Below are 20,002 nucleotides of genomic sequence, written 5' to 3' on the forward strand. Positions count from 1 at the left end.
ATGAATTGTATAGAGAGCAAGATTAAAAATTCTGACTCAGGAGTACCTACCAAGGGGTATCATTTACTTTAGAATAAAGCTCTTTTATTTTTTTTTTAAGATTTTTTTTAAAATTTATTTATTTGACAGAGAGATCACAAGTAGGCAGAGAGGCAGGCAGAGAGAAAGGGAAAAGCAGGCTCCCCGTTGAGCAGAGAGCCCGATGCGGGGCTCCATCCCAGGATCCTGGGAGCTGAAGGCAGAGGCTTTAACCCACTGAGCCACCCAGGCGCCCCTAAGTTGACTTAATTTTTAGTTTGTAGATTTCTGTATATACCAAGACTGACTTTCTTCCATTTCCACCACTGTTTTGTGCCTATAATTTTTCCCAAATTCTGAAGTATCTCTAGATTGGCTCTTGTGTAGATCTGCCATAGTGCTGTCATCCTTGGACATCCTTGACTTGGCCTGCAGTGCTGGATCCATATTTTAGGATCTTATATTTTCCTTTTTCTTCGTTTTATTCTCCCATTTACTCATTATTTTCTCATTCCTCTGTACAGGTTTCCTTAGAAAGGACACCTAGGAAATAAAAGTTGCTTTGGGGGGTGCCTGGGTGGCTCAGTGGGTTAAACTTCTGCCTTCGGCTCTGGTCATGATCCCGGGGTCCTGGGATCGAGCCCCGCATCGGGCTCTCTGCTCAGCGGGGAGCCTGCTTCCCCTCTCTCTCTGCCTGCTTCTCTGCCTACTTGTGATCTCTGTCAAATAAATAAATAAAATCTTAAAAAAAAAAAAAGTTGCTTTTGTTTTTGGTTTGGCAGGGTATTTTTTTGTTTGTTCGGATACGTTATGTATCCGAAAATGTCTTTATTTTTTATTCTGCTCTCTCTGATTGAAAGCTTGGATATAGAATATTAAGTTGAAATACTATTTTTCCTCAAAATTTATATGGCCCTGTTCTGTTTCATTATAGTGTGAGATGTTCTGGGGGCATTCTGATTCTGGTTCCTTTTTATATCCTTTTTCTTTTTCTCTCTGGAAGCTGTTTTGATCTCCTTTTTATCTCTAGTCTTTAACTTGGCTTAGTGGCATTGTGCATCTATTTCATGTGCTGTAGATTTATGGATTATGGGGAAGCATTGCGTAGCCCGGCACTGCTAGTGCAGTAGCCACTAGTCCCACGTGAGCACTTCACGTGTGCCTGGTCTGACCTGAGCTGTGCTGTGAGTGTCATATACTCGGTACAAACAGAAAAGAATGTAAAATCTTTTTTAAAATTTTTATGTTGATTACATGTTGAAATAACAGTTGGAAACATTACATGAAATTATAATAAATTTCAATAAATTGAAATTACAATAAATTTCATCTATTTATTTTTTTATTATAGCTGTGAGAAAACTTTAAAATTACCTGGTGGCCTGCATTATATTTCTCTTGGACAGCTGCTGATCTAGACAATTGTAGCCTTCAGTTCTGGGAAATTTTCCTGCATTATTATTTTGATAATGACCTTCAGTGTTTTTCTTTTCTTTTTTTCTGAGACTCTTGCTGAATCTCCTGGGCTGATCCTCTGTATCTTTTTTTGTTTCATTTGTCATTTTTGTATCTATATGAACAACTTTCTGCTAAATTTCTTATCTTTATGTAACAACCTATCCTAATAGTTATTTTCACTTTACAAGGGCTTTTCATTTTTGTTTTTCCTTTTAGCATTCTGATCACGTTTTTCTTTTCTTTCTTTTTTTTTTTTTTTTTCATTTTGTTATTGCATTATTTCTGCTTCTGGATTCTAGTTTTGTTTATTTTTGTTCAATGCTTTGTTTCGAGTCTCTCAAATATCTGTTCCTGCTCATCTGTTCTTAGTTAAAAGTAAGTAACTTTAAAGATAATTAGTTTGAAGCTCTGGAAGGGAGTTCTTGACCATACTCTGGTAAAATGGGATATTGGTCATTTCATAAAGATTTCCAAGCGTCAGTATGTATATAAATATTTTTCCTGGGTATCTTTAACTTCTCTGGAGAATTGGCCAAATACCTGACAGGAGTAGAAAGTGCAGGTGAGGATTTAGGGTTGATGTACATGTGAATGCTGCATTCTGGAAATGGAAAGGGAAGTGCAGAGGGTCTCACTCTTCAGTTTGTAGACTTTTATACTGGGATCGGTGTACATTTCATGTCTGTCCCAGAAGTTCTGGGGATGGGGTAGTGGTGGGGGTCAGGATATGGACATGTGCTTGGGGATGGTTTTCGGTTGGCTCTTGAGAATGAAGGAGGCGGCCCTGGAGGTTCTAACAACACCATACACTTTAAATCAGTCCCCTCATTTTCCACTTACGCTTCTCCTGCTACCTGGAACCACCACAGCCTGAGCCAGTTAGAGGGATTCTGTAGTCAGGAAACTCTTACTTGTTACTGTACTCTCCTAGATAGATATTTTAGGTCATAGCTTCTACCTCACTTAATCTTCACTCTGCTGTCTTCAAAAATTAGTTGAAAGTCTCCCATCTATTTGCATTTTCACTTATGTTCCTATGAGTTTACTTCTTTTAAAAATTCCCTTACTGTCATTTTACTAAAGTCCTAGAGAAATAAACAGGGAGAATATGCACAGACAATTAGTTACATTACACCAGAAGTCCTGATATTATTTAAGAAAACAAATCAGACTGATTACATTTGCCCCAACTTTTTCGATCATGATACTCTTTTTGGCTCATGTTTATGTAAAATGAGGTTACTTGAACTTACAGTGGGAAGTGTAGTTCGGGATAGCTTTTCTAGCTTTCTATAATTCTTTCCTCTGTTATTTTCAAGTAGTATTTAAAAATAGATCCAGTAGAGGCACCTGGCTAGCTCAGTCAGAAGAGCACATGACTCTGATCTCCAGGTTGTGAGTTTAAGCCCCATGTTGGGTGTAGATATTACCTAAATAAATAAAACGTCAAAAAAACAAAAACAAAAACGTTGCCACTGGCTTTCTCAGTTGCTGTCTGTTCCCTTACTCCACTCTTAAACATGGACCTCCTCTTTTTCTTTGGTATTCTTGCACTGCTCGGTTTAGATTCCATTCCCTCTAGTTTCTCATTGTGTTCCACTCTCCTGCACATGATCCGTGGCTCAGTTTGAAAAACCCAAAGGTGCTGCACTGCTCTGGCCCCTTAAATCTTACCATGGACCTTTGCACTCGATTGGGCAAAACTATTTGAGCTACTCCTTTGAGCTTGGCCTGTTGCTCTCAGTGAAAACTTCTTGGCTGTGTTCAGGTTCTCCTGCGCTCAGAATGAAAATGGGTCAGATTTTCCTTTGTTTCCCCCTTTGCTTTCTCCTAAGCAGATACCGATACCATGAAGGTCTCTGAATGTTACTACTTTGTCTTCCTCTGTGTGTTTTTGGCTTCCTTGGAGATACCTTGTCACCTGGTTTTGTTGTAAATATACATGGATTTTTGGTTTTGCTGTCTTTTGCTTTTAGTGGTGTTTTTTTAATGTGTGCATTCAAAGACATGAAAAAACTTTGCTGCCTTCTTCTCAAAATCCTACTCCCTTTCCTTTTTATGAAAAGATCAAATAAAAAAGCAGTTCTGTGGCTGTCAATCCTATATTATGTTTGATTCATCTTTTATTATAAATTGGCTCTTGATAAGTACCTAAATGTGTTTTTCCCCACTTACTGCAATTGAATAGCCTGCATCTTAGGGGCATGTAACCAATACTGTTGAGATAGATCATCTTCTCCATGCAGAAATACCTAAACCAAAATTAATTCAGCCAGTTTTTATTGAACTTATCTGGGTAGAATACTCTATTGGGTGCCAGGGATACAACAATGAAATATTTATACATGTTGGCCATCTTTTTCATTTGTGAACTCAATTAGATAGTAAAAAAATGATGAGGAAAATGACTATTAGGTTTACTTTCCATAGATTTAACAAATGAGGCCATGCATAAGGCATTGTGGTAAATTCCGAAGATAAACTGGTTTATAAGGCACAGTCCTTATATTTCAGACCTTAATGTATTACAGGGAAAGACAGCTGAGTAAACATGCAATTTGCATGTTGTATTATAAATGCCACTAAAGGGTAAATACAGGAACACCAGCTTTTTACAAGAAGCAAAGGGGAGGAAAGATTATGTTTTGCACATTTTGGAGAGTGAGTCTAGCTCTTCAGAAACCCCTTAATAGGTTTTTTTTCCCCCCCAGTGCACCAAATTATACAGTGCTGCAAAGTAATGTTTAAAACTTGAATGACTTATGCCATTCTCTCTAGAGAAATCCCACTTTTTATTCTTTCAGTTGACCCATTGAAGAGCAATTTTATGTTGTTTTTTCTTGATAAAATTTCAGACTAACTGATGTAAATCAAGTGAATTCATTAAAAGTTTTGATTGAGAAATTGAAAAGGAGCTGAGGAGAAAATGTAGTATTAAAAACCTCTTTATTGGGATGCCTGGGTGGGTCAGTTGGTTAAGCCGCTGCCTTCGGCTCAGGTCATGATCCCACGAGTCCCGCATGGGGCTTCTTGCTCAGCGGGGAGTCTGCTCTTCTCTCTGCCTCTGCCTGTCGCTCTGCCTGCTTGTGTTCTCTCTCTCTCTGACAAATAAATAAATAAAACCTTTAAAAAAAATAAAACAAAAAAAACCTTTTTATTTATTTGCGTTTATTTACTTCACTTAACTTGGGGAAAGATCCTGTCTGATTTCTCTCTCTCTCTCTCTCTCTCTATATATATATATACATATATGCGAGTGTGTATATTGACAAATGAACTGTGAATTTAATAATATCGAAGATAGGACTAGGCTAATGGTAATATTTTTCTCTTTAGATCCTATACAGTGGTCCACAGACCAAGTCCTACACTGGGTGGTTTGGGTAATGAAGGAGTTCAGCATGACTGATATAGACCTGACCACACTCAACATTTCCGGAAGAGAATTATGCAGTCTCAACCAAGAAGATTTTTTTCAGCGAGTGCCTCGGGGAGAAATTCTATGGAGTCATCTGGAACTTCTTCGAAAATGTATAAAATTTGAATTATTACCTATTTGCACTATAACTTGAGTTTAACTTTATTTCTGTATAACTTTGTCTTCATTGTTTGTTGTTATCTTTGATAATAGCAATAATAATTAACACCTACTAATTGTCTAAGGCTGTGCTGGGAGCTTTATATGTATTATTTAATTTAATCCCTCTACTGATGCCACAAATCATTACTTTCCTTATTTTTTAGATAGGATACCATGGTTTAAAGAGCCAGCTCCATGAGGGTACTGGGTTAGGGAATGGCAGAGCCAAGATCTAAAACCAGACTGAAGAAGGCTGGAATCCAAGTTCTTAAGATTCTGTGCCCTACACTTAGCTCTCTTCATAAATTCCATCGTTGACTTCTGTTTCATCAGTCAGTTCTTTCAATTTGAAGTCTGCTGTTTATAAGTGTTTCCATGTTGGCTCCATAGACATTATTATTATGATTAAGTGACTATATACAGAAATTAGAAACTACTTGGCTGACCAACAAAAAGCTCGAATAAATGTAAATTATTTTGCTTGAATTTTAATCCATCTTATATTCCAGTGACTATCTGTGAAAATATTAGCAGTACCCTGTTCCCTAACATCATTCTACAGCAGGCCAGAAATGCTAGCCAGACCCACATACTTTTCAGAATATGTGAATAAGACAAACTCTGACTTTGTTTTTGTAATGGTTATGGATAAAAAGGGAACTGGTAGGGTTTGTTCTATTACCTGCCCAGTAAAGGAACAGCTCTGGTTGGAGGGATTTTCCACAGGTATTCGAAGGCTTAGGGTTTTCATATGGGGTGCTTTTTCTCCTGCTAAATAACAAATGATCTCTAGAGAGAGGCTTTCCTACATTGGTTAGAGTTTCTCTCTTTCATGGAATCTCGTGAATACTAGAGGGGGAAGTATCTATTGACACTGAAAGTCTTACTGCATTCATTACATTTACAGGGTTTATTTCCAGTTTTTCTTATTAGATAAGTAAGTTAAATGTTCTGGTTGAAGTTTTGTTCTTGATTTCACAGGGGTTTTGGGGTTTTTTTTCCCCCCCTCTACGCAGCTTTTCAGATAAGTAAGGAAAACTCTTGAATTGTTTCAGGTTTTTAACATGTGAGTCATATTTACTGAAATGTATCCTTGTAGGAATTGTCAAGATTAGGACAAAGACAGTGTTTGGACTACAGTTTAAAATTGGTGGGTTTTGCTGTTTCCCCCATGGCAGCACGTTGTTGTGGTTGTCTCTGGTTCTTCTGGTGCTTCTCAGTCTTTAAAGCTCATTCAGAGACTTCACAGGAATCTTGTGTATCTGTTCATTTCTTTGAAGCGGGGAGAATGCTCAGAACTAGGAATCTGGATGAAGCAATAACATCTCCAGTTTACTGAAAAGTTAAGCTATGTTTCAAGTATTGTGCTTTTAGAAAACATTTTCCTTGGGGTGCCTGGGTGGCTCAGTCAGTTGAGCGTCTGCCTTGGGCTTGGCTCATGATCCCAGGGTTTGGGGATCGAGCCCCATGTCGGGCTCCCTGCTCTGTGGGGAGCCTGCTTCTCCCTCTCCCTCTGCTTGCTTCTCCCCCTGCTTATGTGTGCACTCGATCTCTCTGTCAAATAAGTAAATGAGAATCTTTTAAAAAAAAATTTTTCCTTTAATCCTCATGACAGCCTCATGAGGTGGTAGGTGTGATAGCTCATTTAAACATGAGGAAATTAATGCTTAAGTTGGTTGAACAATTTACCAAAGTCACACAGCCAATAAGTGAGTGCTAAGATCAGAAGCAAGATCTGAGGCTAGTCCCATATAATTATATAAACCCCGAAAGAAACCCCTTATCTGACAGGTAGGCTTTAGATCTCTTTTTAGTTTCTTAGTTCTTTCCAGCTCTGTGTGCCTAGAACTGGATCTTGGCATGGCACCCTAAGTAGAACTGTTTGGTGCCCAGGCTGGTACTCACCCAGTACACAGATGATTGCTGGTTGGTACAGCTTCAAGAGAAAGGCATCTAATCTATGATGGGCACTAAATAAATGGGCTGAAATATTAGAGACTGGGAAATAGGAACTTTCGTTAAAGAAATAAAGAATAGCATTTGGGTAGGGGATAGCAACAGACAAGTTAAGATTGGCTCTCTTAGTGGTTATATTAGGACCTTTTACAGTGTAGCTCATGTTGAGAGCTATCTTTGTAGCCATCGTTATATTATTTCGTTCACTTGTGACGTATAGGACCACTACAGTTTAATTGAAAATTTAACTATCTTTAAGGAGCATTATAACGTTAAAGCCCTTTTGGAACGCCTAGTGGCTCAGTCAGTTAAGCATCCAACCCTTGATTTCAGCTCGGGTGATGATTCAGGGTCATGAGATTGTGGGGATCCCTGCTCCACACAGAGTCTGCTTGAGATTCTCTCTCCCTCTGCTATTCCTCCCCCCTCTCTCAAATAAATAAAATCTTATTAAAAAAAAGTTAAAGCAGTTTTATTCAATCTGTTAGAACAGATTAGTAAATTCTGAAGATCTCATCTTTGATTTGATTTTAAAGGTTTCCATGTTTTAAATGGTTTTATACATATAAATAGATTTAGATATAGATATTTATGTTATGGGACTATCCAGCTCAGAATCTGAACTGCTGTTTTATACTATGAATTGTGAAACGTAACTCCATTTTTCTAACATTTCTTTTCTTAATGTTAAAAGAATTAGAGCTCTCCATCTGTTATTTCTCTTAAAAATATCTTTTTCTTGCAAAGTAACTATCAATTATTTCTTTAGGTTATTGTGCCATTAAGTTTTGTTGAATGTTTTGCTTTTTAGTTTATTTGGTTGGTCAGTTGAATTGAGCTTTACTGACTTGAGTTTGTATTTTTGGGGTAAATGTAAACAAAAATTTTTATGTGTGTTCTTCAGATGTGTTGGCAAGCCAAGAACAACAGATGAATGAGATAGTTACAATTGATCAGCGTGAGTATTCATGCTTTCTTTTAATTCAGCACTGCAAGGTAATAAAATTAATTTTTTAACTTTTTATGAAATATTTTAGATAAACCAAGAAATAAAGTATAGTAACTAACATCTATGTACAGCGTAAGAATTAAAACTTTATGTATCAACTTTGCCTGTTGTAGATCTCATTTTAAATGATTGTCTTGAATTGATGTTTATTATTCTGTGCATATTTTATATTTTTACCAACTAGGCAACCTCACTTTGTTTTACCTGTGTTTAAACTTTCTGGGTAAAATGATAATAAACTGTATATATCCTTTTATAACTTGCTTTTTGTGTAACAGTTATGAGACTTTTGATGATACTTGCAGTGTGATTTCATTCATTTTCACTGCTATCTATTCTTTTTAAAAGGCTGTGAGTATGATGGAATGAATGTTTGTAAGAATGTGTGGGAGATTCTCTGGTTTATCACAGGGGTTCCTTCCAACCTGACTAGGGATTACCATAGCTTTTCACCAAGTGTGGGTAGATGTTTTCACCAGTGCATGTGAGTTCTCATTTGTCCATATTTTTTCCCAACATTTCATAAACTACTTTTAACGAAGAAATATTCTTAAAGCAAATGTTTTATAATTCCTTGTTTAATGTGTATATACCACTAAATTAATTGAAAATAAGACCTGCTCTTATTCCCCAAGTTAAGATTCACAACCCATAATGCAAACATCATACATTATCCTCAGGACTTCTTTGTTCAAAACTTCTGTGGATTAAGGCTTTTTTTAAATGAGGCCCTTTTTTTTTTGAGCTGATTAGAGGTGCATCAGTAAAACTAATAGCATTTTATATCTCTTAGTAGATTTTTTACTGTTTGTATTAGAAGGAAACAAAATTTTTTCCATTTTTCTTTGCAGCTGTGCAGATTATTCCAGCATCAGTACAATCTGCTACACCAACTACTATTAAAGTTATAAACAGTAGTGCAAAGGCAGCTAAAGTACAAAGAGCTCCAAGGATTTCAGGAGAAGATAGAAGTTCACCTGGGAACAGAACAGGTATTTTGCATTATCTTATGTTATTTATAAAATTTGTCAAATCATGTGTATTTTGGGTTTTTTTCACTGTATGAAAATATGAATATAGATTATTTCTCTGGCAGTATTTATACAGCATTTGTTTAAAAAAAAATGTTTGTAGCATGGCTGGGGGATGACCCGGAGAAGAACCTATGTGGTGCCTTTTGCCTGCTATTAATCCATAGCACTGTAGTCAACACTTGTCCTTCTCAATTTAGGAAACAATGGTCAAATCCAACTGTGGCAGTTTTTGCTAGAACTTCTTACTGACAAGGATGCTCGGGACTGCATTTCTTGGGTCGGTGATGAAGGCGAGTTTAAGCTAAATCAGCCTGAACTAGTTGCACAAAAATGGGGACAACGTAAAAATAAGCCTACAATGAACTATGAGAAACTCAGTCGTGCATTAAGGTAAGTATTTATGATTATTATTGTTTATTATTTCTTTTTATTACCAAGCCTTTCTAAAAAATTTCTTCTTATTCTAGGTTTAACATTGTTACGTAACATTAAAAGACTTGTTTATGTTTATTTAATTAAAAAGCTAATAGTTTCACACTGTTGTTAAAAGTGACTTTTTTAAAAAGATTTATTTATTTTAGAGAGAGTTTGTGTGTGCTTGAGCATGCGGGGGTCGGGGGGGTGGGGGGAGAAGGGGGCAGAGGTAAAGGGAGAGAGAAACTTGACCAGACGCTGTGCTCAGTGCAGAGCCCAGTGGGGGGCTCCATCCCCTGATCCTGAGATCACGACCTGAGATGAAACCATAATCAGCTGTGCCACTCGGGCACCCCAAAAATGACTTTTTACAAAGATATTTAGTAATAATTTTGAGGCGTGTATTTTTTTTAGATGATTCCAAGATTATTTGTTTTTATCTGGTTGAAAAGCATATATTACTCTGTTTAAAACTTATATTTTAATCTCTGAGCTTTCTGTCATTTACATAGAAGATTAAGATGTAGGTGAATTGAGTATAAGTTTTAGCAAAAATGCAGATATTTTCTGTTTTTATAACGAGGTGAATGACCCATTTCTCTGTTCTCTCTTCACCTTCGCCCTAAATCTGAATATCCAACCTTTACATGGATTGAATTGGAATAAAATAAAATTATTTGTAACATCCTATAAGTAGCATGAATTTTTTTGAGACAGTTACTCTCAGAAATTATGCTTTCCACAGGAATGGAAATTTAGTATGTGCATTTAAGTAAAAAAGCAGGATATGTGGAAATATGGAACTAATGTCTTTTTTTTGAAAGAGTGAACATAGTGTAAAAGAGCTCTGCAATTTATCTCTATTTCTAAATAATATGCTTTTACTGTTACTTCATGTTTCATTTGGACATTGTGAATTTCACACTGAGAGATTATGATTCACCTCTCCACTACACATATTTACACACTTTCTCCCTTCATCCTAATGTAGTTACATAATTATATGGAAATTGTGGTTATATTAGCATTCATTGTTAGGGTCATGATCATGTATGTATTGCTACATATTTTAGCATGATCATTTTTCTTTTCCAAAATAACTGTTTTCCTTAGCACTCAAAGTAACTAAAATGCTGTCTTTTCTTCCCTTTTTAATTTATTTATTTGAGAGAGAGAGAGCAAGTGAGAGAGCACACAAATGGGAGGCAGGGTGGGAGCAGAGGGAGAGGGAGAAACAGAGCCTGATGTGGGGCTCAATCCCAGGACCCTGAGGTCATGACCTGAGCTGAAGGCAGACTTAAACCGACTGTGCCACGCAGGCGCCCCTAAAATGCTTTATTTTCGATGTGTTTATCACTTATTTAGTCTCACATACTTTGCCAACTATCTAAAGATCCTCTCCGTATGAGAATTAAGGCTGTCATTTTTGGCAGTTGATATAATTGTATATATACAAAATTACAATAAATTACTAGAATTAATCTTTAAGATGTCAGGTCTCCTCTGATAAAAGTTTCAATGCAGAACGTTTTTTTGTAGACCTTGACATGGTGATTGTAAAATTTGTGTGGGAATCTAAAGTGCCGCAGCAGCTAGGATACCTGAAGAAGATTAACGTAGAGTGGGAAGACTTGCTCTCCAGGACATTGAAACTTGCTGTAGTTGGAACAATAAGACCATGTGTTATTTGCTTAGGAGAGACAGATAGATGACAGATTACAGTGGAGAGCCCAAGCAGAGCCAAGAATATAAGAGTATTTGACTTAAAGATGGTATGGAGAAAAGACATGAGGAAAGACCTGCTTTTCAATTGATAGAGCTGGGACGGTTGACTGTCCATATGGAAAAAAAGTGAAACTCAACCTCTTCCTCATACCATACCAGAAATTTGTTCCATGTAGCTTGTAGCTCTAAATATGGAAAGTAAAATAGGAAAGCATCTAGAAATACCTCCATGGTGTCAGTAGGTGAGGAAGGACATCAAACAGAATTGACAGCACTGACCCTGATGGAGAAAAGAAATTGGGACTACATTTAAATTAGATTACAGTTAAATTTTGGTCAACAGAAGCCATCGTCGGGAGAGTAAAAGGCAAGCCACAAACCTGACGTAAAAGTCATGTCTGAAGTAACTTAAGAACTCTTACAAATCAGTAGGAGAAATAGGAAAAATGGGCAAGAGACATGACACTGGACCGGTGATTATCCGCATGACCAATGACCGTATGCCGCAGCACACAGCCTCTCGTAATCAGGGAAACGCGGTTGGAAACGATGATAAATGGCACAGCGCATTTCTCAGGATGGCCTGAATTTAAATGCTTGCCAGTACCAGGTGTTGAGGATGTGGAGCAGCGGGAATGCCTCTACACTTTTGATAGGAGTGTAGCCTGTATCCCAGCAGTTTCTCTCCTAACTCTTCCAAACAGAATTGCGTGCATATGTCTGCACACATGCTCACAGCAGCATTATTGATAATATCCCCAAACCCAAGACCTGTCAGCAGGAGAGTGAGTAAATGAATTGTGGTGAACGAGAGTGGACCGTGTGTCCATGGAAATGACCTGGGGCTACAAGCACTGATACAGATGAACCTCACAAACGTAATGTTCAGCAAAGGAATCAGACCCAAAAGAGTACATATTGTATGAGTGCATTTATAGTGTAAAGTTCAAGAAACAGGAGAAGTTTAGGGATACATGTTTGGGTGACAAGCAGTGAATTACCATCATGGAACAAGATTGTTTTTACCTTTTCGAGCAAGGCAGGGTTAGTGATTGGGAGGGACTTTGGAGGGATTCTAGGGAAATCTATTTCACAATATAAAGGCTAAAAAAAATACAAGTTTTAAAAAAAAGGGCAAAATCAAGTCCATGAAAATACAGGTATCATGTACCTTTCTACTTTCTTCATTTTATGGAGGGTACAAATGCGGTGAATGCTATTTTATGTGGCTGTAGGACAGCATCTAGTAGATTGAAGGACATACTAAGTGAAATTAGAACTTAGTGTTTCTACTCTTTTATCACCTTTTACCAAGAGACAGAAGATTATACCAACTCCATTTTCCTCCTTGAAGTATAAAACCACTTTCTTCCTTTATCGTACTTTTTTCTCAAGTGTCTCTTTGCTATAGCCGCACATACTGTGAAGAAATCTTCTTAAGAAATTAAAATACCAGTCTCATTTTAAACTAGATGACAGGCAATTGATGGTTTGTGGGCTAAGATCTAAATTATGTCTGTAATTGGCACAAAAGGAAACACAAGAACTCTGCCCAGTGTGTTGTATCTCACTAAGAAAGTGAACATAACTGCCTGTTAGGCTTTCTCCATTCTGAAATTAAGGAAAAGTGACTTAATTTCCTGCACATAGATAGCCTTTTCATTAATGGACTCTTGATTAAGTTGAATGACTTTATAATAAAGTCCTGCTAAATATGGTAGTTTACACCATGTTGGTACTTTGGCAAATAGTCGTTCCTTTCATAACTGTTTATTGTCAAACTGGTACAGATGGGCAGTACAGTTTTTAAATCAAGGCTTCACAGAAGTGGGGAAAAATAATAAAATAAAACAAAATATGAGGCTTAACAGTCCCCCAGCCTATACAAGTCTTCACTCACCTTTTTCCCTTTATTGGAATTGACAGTGATTAACAGTAAATAAACTTTTTCCAAGGTAAATCTAAGTCCAGCTCTATTTTCATACATAGCGGCAGTACACTAGGCTTCTAGAGGGACTTCCTCCAGATTTGTCTTTGTATGTATAAAACCCTTGTTTCCTTATGATGTCCTCTTCCTTGGTTTTCTCTATCCTATCTGTCTTGTAACCCTTTACTTACACTTCTGAGGCTCCCTGTTGGATTTGGAGAATTTCACGGGAAGGAGAGCCTTTACATATTAAAATGGTGACAGCAAAGGTATGGCTGCAACTGAAGGGATTTTGTACAGTACAGGAAAGTGCACATTGCCGCAGTCCATAGAATATGTGTACTACAAATTTCTCCTTTTATGTGGGTTCTTAATAACATAGCTTACGTTTTATAGAGGGCTATGTGCCAGTCATTGTGTGCTTAAGTGAGCACTTTGCAAAGATAATCCTTTTAACTCCCAACAGTTCTGTGAGGGTGAGTACTGTTTTTAACCTCATTGTATAGAGGAGGAATAAAAACTTAGAGAAAATTTGACTTTTGTGTGGTGACAAAATCACACAAAGTCAAGACACTGTATTTTGAATCTTGACATTCTGACTCCAAGCCCTTGTTCTTAGGTTCTGTTACTACTCCTAAGGTTTTTTGTTTTGTTTTAATAGTGTTCATTTTTAAATCAGTATTTTATCATAATTATTGAAATACAGTTTAAAAATTTAATACATAGCGTTTTAGAATACTGAACATTGAAATTTTAGTAAGCAGTGTTTTGAAGTTTCCTTGGATAGTAACATTAAATATTTCTCTGTAACTTCAATGTTAGTTGCTGTCGGGGTAGATACAGGACTAGGACTAGGCTCCTGCTTAAGGAGGGATCTGAACTATTGTAACAAGCCCAAATTCTGTTTTTTTCCCCTATAGTCCTAATGTGTATTTCTTTTTAAAGGTATTATTATGATGGGGACATGATTTGTAAAGTTCAAGGCAAGAGATTTGTGTACAAGTTTGTCTGTGACTTGAAGACTCTTATTGGATACAGTGCAGCAGAGTTGAACCGTTTGGTCACAGAATGTGAACAGAAGAAACTTGCAAAGATGCAGCTTCACGGGATTGCCCAGCCGGTCACAGCAGTAGCCCTGGCCACTGCTTCTCTGCAGACGGAAAAGGATAATTGAGCCCAGGACCTTCTGGGAGCCCAAGGTCTTTCTTAAATATTAGAGCAAGTATTGCTCTCACCTTTATTACTGAATTTGAATCTTCTTTTATTTCTAGACTGTACAATCTGATGCATGATTTTTTTATAAATATTTCATACTCTTGTGAATTTGGATCTTTTTACTTTGAGCATATATTTTAGAATACGTGTATGTTAAAGGTCACCACAATGTCTTCAGCACCAAGTCAGGTTCATTGTGGGATAGTTTGTTAACAGTCAGGAAAGCTAAACTGGTCAGTATTAATGTCTAGCCCTACCAAAAATAGTCAGTAGCATCTGAGGATGAAAAATAAATGAAGTATCTCCAGGAAACAGTCTGGCTTAACTATTTTTGAAAATATAACTGTTTCCCCTCTCTGCTGCTTTAGATGTTGCTTTACATAGAACCAGAAAATGGAATTTTTCACAGTAAAGCATGTGTGCCTGTTTCATCTAATCAAGCAGAGCTAAAATATTCATATCAAATAAAATTATAATATTAATAAATTACTAAACTGAGAGTATCAAGTTATTAAAATAATTTATATATTTGCAAGCAAAGGACAATAAGAAGTCGACTGGCAGAAGAGCATTGCTGAAGGAGATCCAGGTTGAAATCGAGCTTAACTCAAGCTAATTTTAAGGATTTTCTGTATAGATTATTCATAATGTCAGGCCAAGAATTTAAATTATTTTAAGAGAGGCATTTAATTCTAATAAACCAACTGTTACAAAAATTCTGAAATGATCTCTGTTTTTCCTGTCAGAGATTTAAAAAACTGAAAAGGTATACCTCAGCCAGAAAATAAAAGTTTGATTTAGTTTGGTTTGGCATGGCTTGCTTTCTTTCTTTTTCAAAATTGCCCTATACTGCCAGTGTGTTATGCAAAAGCAGCTTATGTAGTCATTGTGTTTCTGATGAAATGAAGACGTTAATCAGTCAGCAATACTTTCCCTTCCAAGACAAAAGCAAATTACTAGTCCATAGCTCTAAGAAGAAATTCTGACCTCCAGTTTAGACAGTCTTCTCTCCAAACAAAATTTTCCATTTACTGAATTTCTTCCTTTTGAATATTATATATGTGTGAGTATAAATATCTAAATACATGTTCACTTGACCATTTTAATATATATATCTATATATAATGATATTCAAAAGGAAAGAGATATTAAAACATAACTCATTTTTAAAATGTTTTAATTATATGATTCTTATATGTGAAACTTCTTACTTATCACCAGCTAACACTAAGCAGAAATGGCTAGAAATATTTCTTTTTTGCTTGCTTGCTTTTGTTTTGTTTTGTTTTAAGGTATTATACACGAATCATGAGATACTGGCAGGAGCTTTCACTCCTCTTATAGCAGAAGATTGACATACATTACTTTATGCACCTTCTCCCTCACCATTTCCTCTAAGTCTACCCCCCAAACAGCTTTATAAGAGCTCATTTGATGCTTCTGACTAACCAGGAGGAAAGGGCTTGGTTGTAAGTCAAGGAGGCATTGCTAGCAGTCACTGTACTGGTCCCAGATAGTGGTATGGAATGAACCATAAGGCAGAGATCCTAGGAACAAGCAGGAGAGAAAGGATCTCTGATTTTCTTCTCTGGTGACCTCAAATCGCAGCTTGAAGTGCTGTGCTTATAGGACTGCGATGTGTAATGTTAGTTCATTTTTATGCTTAAGTCATTTAAGACCTGCAGGGGATGCCTAAAAGGAGTAAAACTCGTAACTTCTATTTTTACTTTTTTATAAACACATATGGAATAGACTGACAAACTATTAGTTTAGTTTGGGCACTGGCTACAAGGATATCTGAGTAGAATAAGCATATGAAATAATATATAGAAACTCCTAAGTTCAGAACAGATAGGTCACCAAAAAAGAAGGTTTTGCACCATCTCAGTCTGGGGAGTTGACAAGTTGCTTATAGTTTTAAAAAATATAATAAAGTCTCTGGTATGTTACCAAGAGCTTACAGCTTTTGACTTTAGTATTTAAAATGCTTTTGGGGAGACATATTTTAAAGTTTTAGCGAAGACGACAGACTATGTTGCAACTATATGTATATATTTTAAGGCAAGGAACACCCACATTTCTTTTAGACCTCCAAAGTCAAACTATTGCTGCTTCTCCTTTAAGCATTCCTTAGATTCCTTTTTCCAAGAACATATTCTCTCCATTTTTCTTCCTTCGGCAGTTTTTATTTTATTTCCCATTAGAACTTGAACAAAGATCATTCTCATACAGGACCAGGTGCTATTTCATTTTTCTTTTTCTTCTTCATCTTTCACCATTTTATGTACCAGAACACAGGTGAAGTCATGAGACTGATTTCCCCAATTGGTTCAAGAAACTTCAGTTACTTTTTTTCAACTTAAATATTAAACTATTTCCATTGTCCTTATTGAGGTTACAATCATTAGAAAGCCAGGCAATTTTTTCTTTCAGTGAAAAAGAACTTGTATTGTAAAAAAAAATATGATTCATGCTATTCATTCTTTGCTGTTTTTATGAATAAAATTTTCCATAGGGGAATTTACAGTGTATTTAAAAGAAGAAAGATAAAATGGTTGGTCATCTTTTAGCCTCTAAGTACAAAAATAAGAAATGTCCATTTTTGTTTTAAAGTTTTGTTTTCCGCATGAGGTTCTTACTGAGCCAGCTTTCATATGTGTCTAGCTTGAAGCTTGGAAATTGTGTTGATATCAGAAAATCAGACGTTAAACAGAATTGCAATGTGTGGTTGATCTTAACATGGATCGACTCATCACATTACATTAATTTTTTTATTAATCCATGTCAGTTAATTAGAGAAATGGTTCAGTTTTTCTCTCCCGTTTAATGGCGAAACTCAAGTGTGATAATTCTTTAAAGGGTTGTGCCTCCAAATATTTTTGGCGAGGTCAGCTGTTTTCCATGTTCATCATTTTATGCTACTGCCTTTTAAAAAGAACTAGCGTATCTTTGAAATAGCACAAAAATGTTTTAAAACTCATAATTATAAAACAACCTGTGACTAACTTAATGTCTTCACATCTAGAAGGTGTAAAAATATTGATATTTCAGTGATATTTCACTTGCTGCCAGAAAAAAATATTCTCAGTCTTTTGTAAAAGGAAGGAGGATTTTTGCTTACATTTTTACTCTTTAAATAAAGACACTTATACGGTCATAATAACAATTATGTATTGCTTTGTGGTTTTTATTTTTTTTGTAATTTTACATGAAACAGTTATTTTCTATTTTTACTCAGATAAAAAATATTTGTGCATAAAATGTAAAAATAGTAAAATGAGAAAAATAAAACTATTATACAGTATATTTCTGTGTTTTTGGAAGTTTTTTCCTGCATAAAAAAATAGGCTCAAATTCCTGGGATATTGGGTTGGATGAAAATATTTCTACATCTGCTCTATTGTCCCATATACTTTACTTAAAACTTACCAATTTGGGAAGAACAGATTCCACTGAACTAAAATTAGATGTTAGAATTTAGTCTTTAAGAAAATAAATGAGGGGCTTCTGGGTGGCTCAGTCGAGCAGACTTTAGATTTTGGCTCAGGTCATGATCTCCCGAGAGTCTTGGGATTGATTCTCTCCAGGGGCTCGGCACTCAGCAGAAGTCCACTTGAGGTTCTCTCTCTCCCCTGCTCCCGTGCACAGGCGCGCGCAGTAGCTCGCTCTCTCAAGTCTCTTTAAAAAAAAAAAAAAAAAAAAAAAAAATCCCATCTACAGAGCCAAACTCCTTCAGAATAGAATCAGAAGAAATGGTAACACTGAGTACTTGTCAAAAGGCAAGCCAGGGTCCCTGAGTGGCTCAATGGGTTAAAGCCTCTGCCTTCAACTCAGGTTGTGATTCCAGGGTCCTGGGATGGAGCCCGGCATTCCGGCTCTCTGCTCAACAGGCAGCCTGCTTCTCTTCCTCTCTTTCTGCCTGCCTCTCTGCCTACCTGTGAACTCTATCTGTCAAATAAATAAATAAAATCTTTAACAACAACAACAAAAAAAGGCAAGCCAATGGCTGTTAAAGTAGAAATACTTAGTAAACCTTTTTCAACCTAAAAAAAATTACCTGTTCATGTTTCCTGCATAACAATAGGATGCTTCAGCCAGGACCAGAGTCTCTGGAATCAAAGGGGTTGGGGGAGAGGGTGGTTGGGGGTACTTTGTGTTATTTATGGTCAAGCAATGATCCAACTCTGATTGACATGCTTATAAAATTAAGATTTGAATGAAGCAAATGGTTTTAAAAACACAACATAATTTTATCTAGTTTGGAGTAATGAAAATAATCAGAAAATTAGGTATATTCATAATCCCAAAACACTGATTTTTTTGTGTATATGACTTTAAAGCTTAATTTGCAAGCTAAGCACGTTTAAAGGCTTTTACTACCAGTAAACTGATTTAAAACACTTAGACTGATTTTAAAACCCATGGTGAAGGACCACTTTCTTACTACCAGTTTGTCACAGACTGAAACTAAAACAGTTGAATGAATAGGGCAGTGGGGGAAAATGGGGAGTTGTTTAATAAGCATAGAGTTTCAGTTTTGCAAGATGAAAAAATTTCTGGTTACTGATTACACAACAATGTGAATATACTGAACTGTACATGCTTAAACGAGGGTAAGAGTAAATTTTATATATACTTTACCACAGTTTAGATGTTCTTAAAAAAATGAGTCACTAGGAGAATTTAAAAACTCAATGTAAGTCGCCAAATTATACAATACAGGGAGACAAACCTGATCATCTGAATAGCTGTAGGAAAAGGATACAGTAAAATTTAACATCCATTCATGATTAAAATTGGGCAAACTAGAATTAGAAGGGAACTTCCTTAACATGATAGAGTGTCTGAAAAACCCGCAGCTAACATCATGCATAATAGTCTTGTCTTCCTTCTAGGATTTGGGGGAAGACAAAGATATATTCTGTCACCATTTCTAATACTATATTGAAAGTCCTAGCCTGTGAAATAAGAAAATTAGCATACATATTGTAAGAAAACTACAGAAGACATCAAACGTTGAAAATCTGAAAGAATAGTTTTTTGTTTTTTAAACTAGAATTGAGCCCCTAGGTGGCTCAGTCTGTTAACTGGCTGCCTTTGGCTCAGATCAAGATCCCAGGGTCCTGGGACTGAGCCCTCTAATCGGGCTCCCTGCCAGTGACTCCCAGTGGGGAGTCTGCTTCTCCCTCTGCCTGCCTCTTCCCCTGTTTGTGCACGTGCTCTCTCTGTCAAATAAATAAATAAAAATCCTTTTAAAAAAAAAAAAACTGGAATTGATGAGTTTAGTAAAGTAAGGTACAAGGTCAATACACATAACTCATATTTCTACATGCTACCAAAAAATAATCGAAAATTTGAAATTCAGAAGTAACCATTTACAATAGTATTAAAAAACATGAAATAATTAGGGACCAATACATCAAAATTTGTGCAAGACTTGTCCACCCCAGGGGCTCCTGGGTGGCTTAGGTCGTTAAGCCACTGCCTTCAGCTCAGGTCATGAACCTGGAGTCCCTGGATCGGTCCTGCATCGGGCTCCCTGCTCTGTGGGGAGTCTGCTTCTCCCTCTGACCCTCCCCCTTCTCATGCTCTCTCTCTCATTTTCTCTCTTTCAAATAAATAAATAAAATCTTAAAAAAAAAAAAAGACTTGTCCAATGAACCATA

The 20,002-nt window shown here is 36.5% G+C and overlaps 1 protein-coding gene across 2 annotated transcripts in view; it reads left to right on the top strand.

Moving 5' to 3' along the window:
• Positions 1 to 17,386, top strand: part of GABPA (GA binding protein transcription factor subunit alpha) — a 35,434-nt gene extending 18,048 nt beyond the window's left edge. For both annotated transcript variants that reach the window (XM_046002029.1, XM_046002028.1), the window contains exons 6-10: positions 4,813 to 5,007; positions 7,917 to 7,970; positions 8,873 to 9,013; positions 9,253 to 9,445; positions 14,067 to 17,386. In XM_046002029.1, the coding sequence (XP_045857985.1) occupies positions 4,813 to 5,007; positions 7,917 to 7,970; positions 8,873 to 9,013; positions 9,253 to 9,445; positions 14,067 to 14,295 (812 nt within the window). In that variant the 3' untranslated portion in view covers positions 14,296 to 17,386. The remainder of the gene's footprint in view (positions 1 to 4,812; positions 5,008 to 7,916; positions 7,971 to 8,872; positions 9,014 to 9,252; positions 9,446 to 14,066) is intronic.
• Positions 17,387 to 20,002: the final 2,616 nt, after the last annotated feature.

This window comes from Meles meles, chromosome 4, assembly GCF_922984935.1.
Source record: "Meles meles chromosome 4, mMelMel3.1 paternal haplotype, whole genome shotgun sequence".
NCBI classification, from domain to species: Eukaryota; Metazoa; Chordata; class Mammalia; order Carnivora; family Mustelidae; genus Meles; species Meles meles.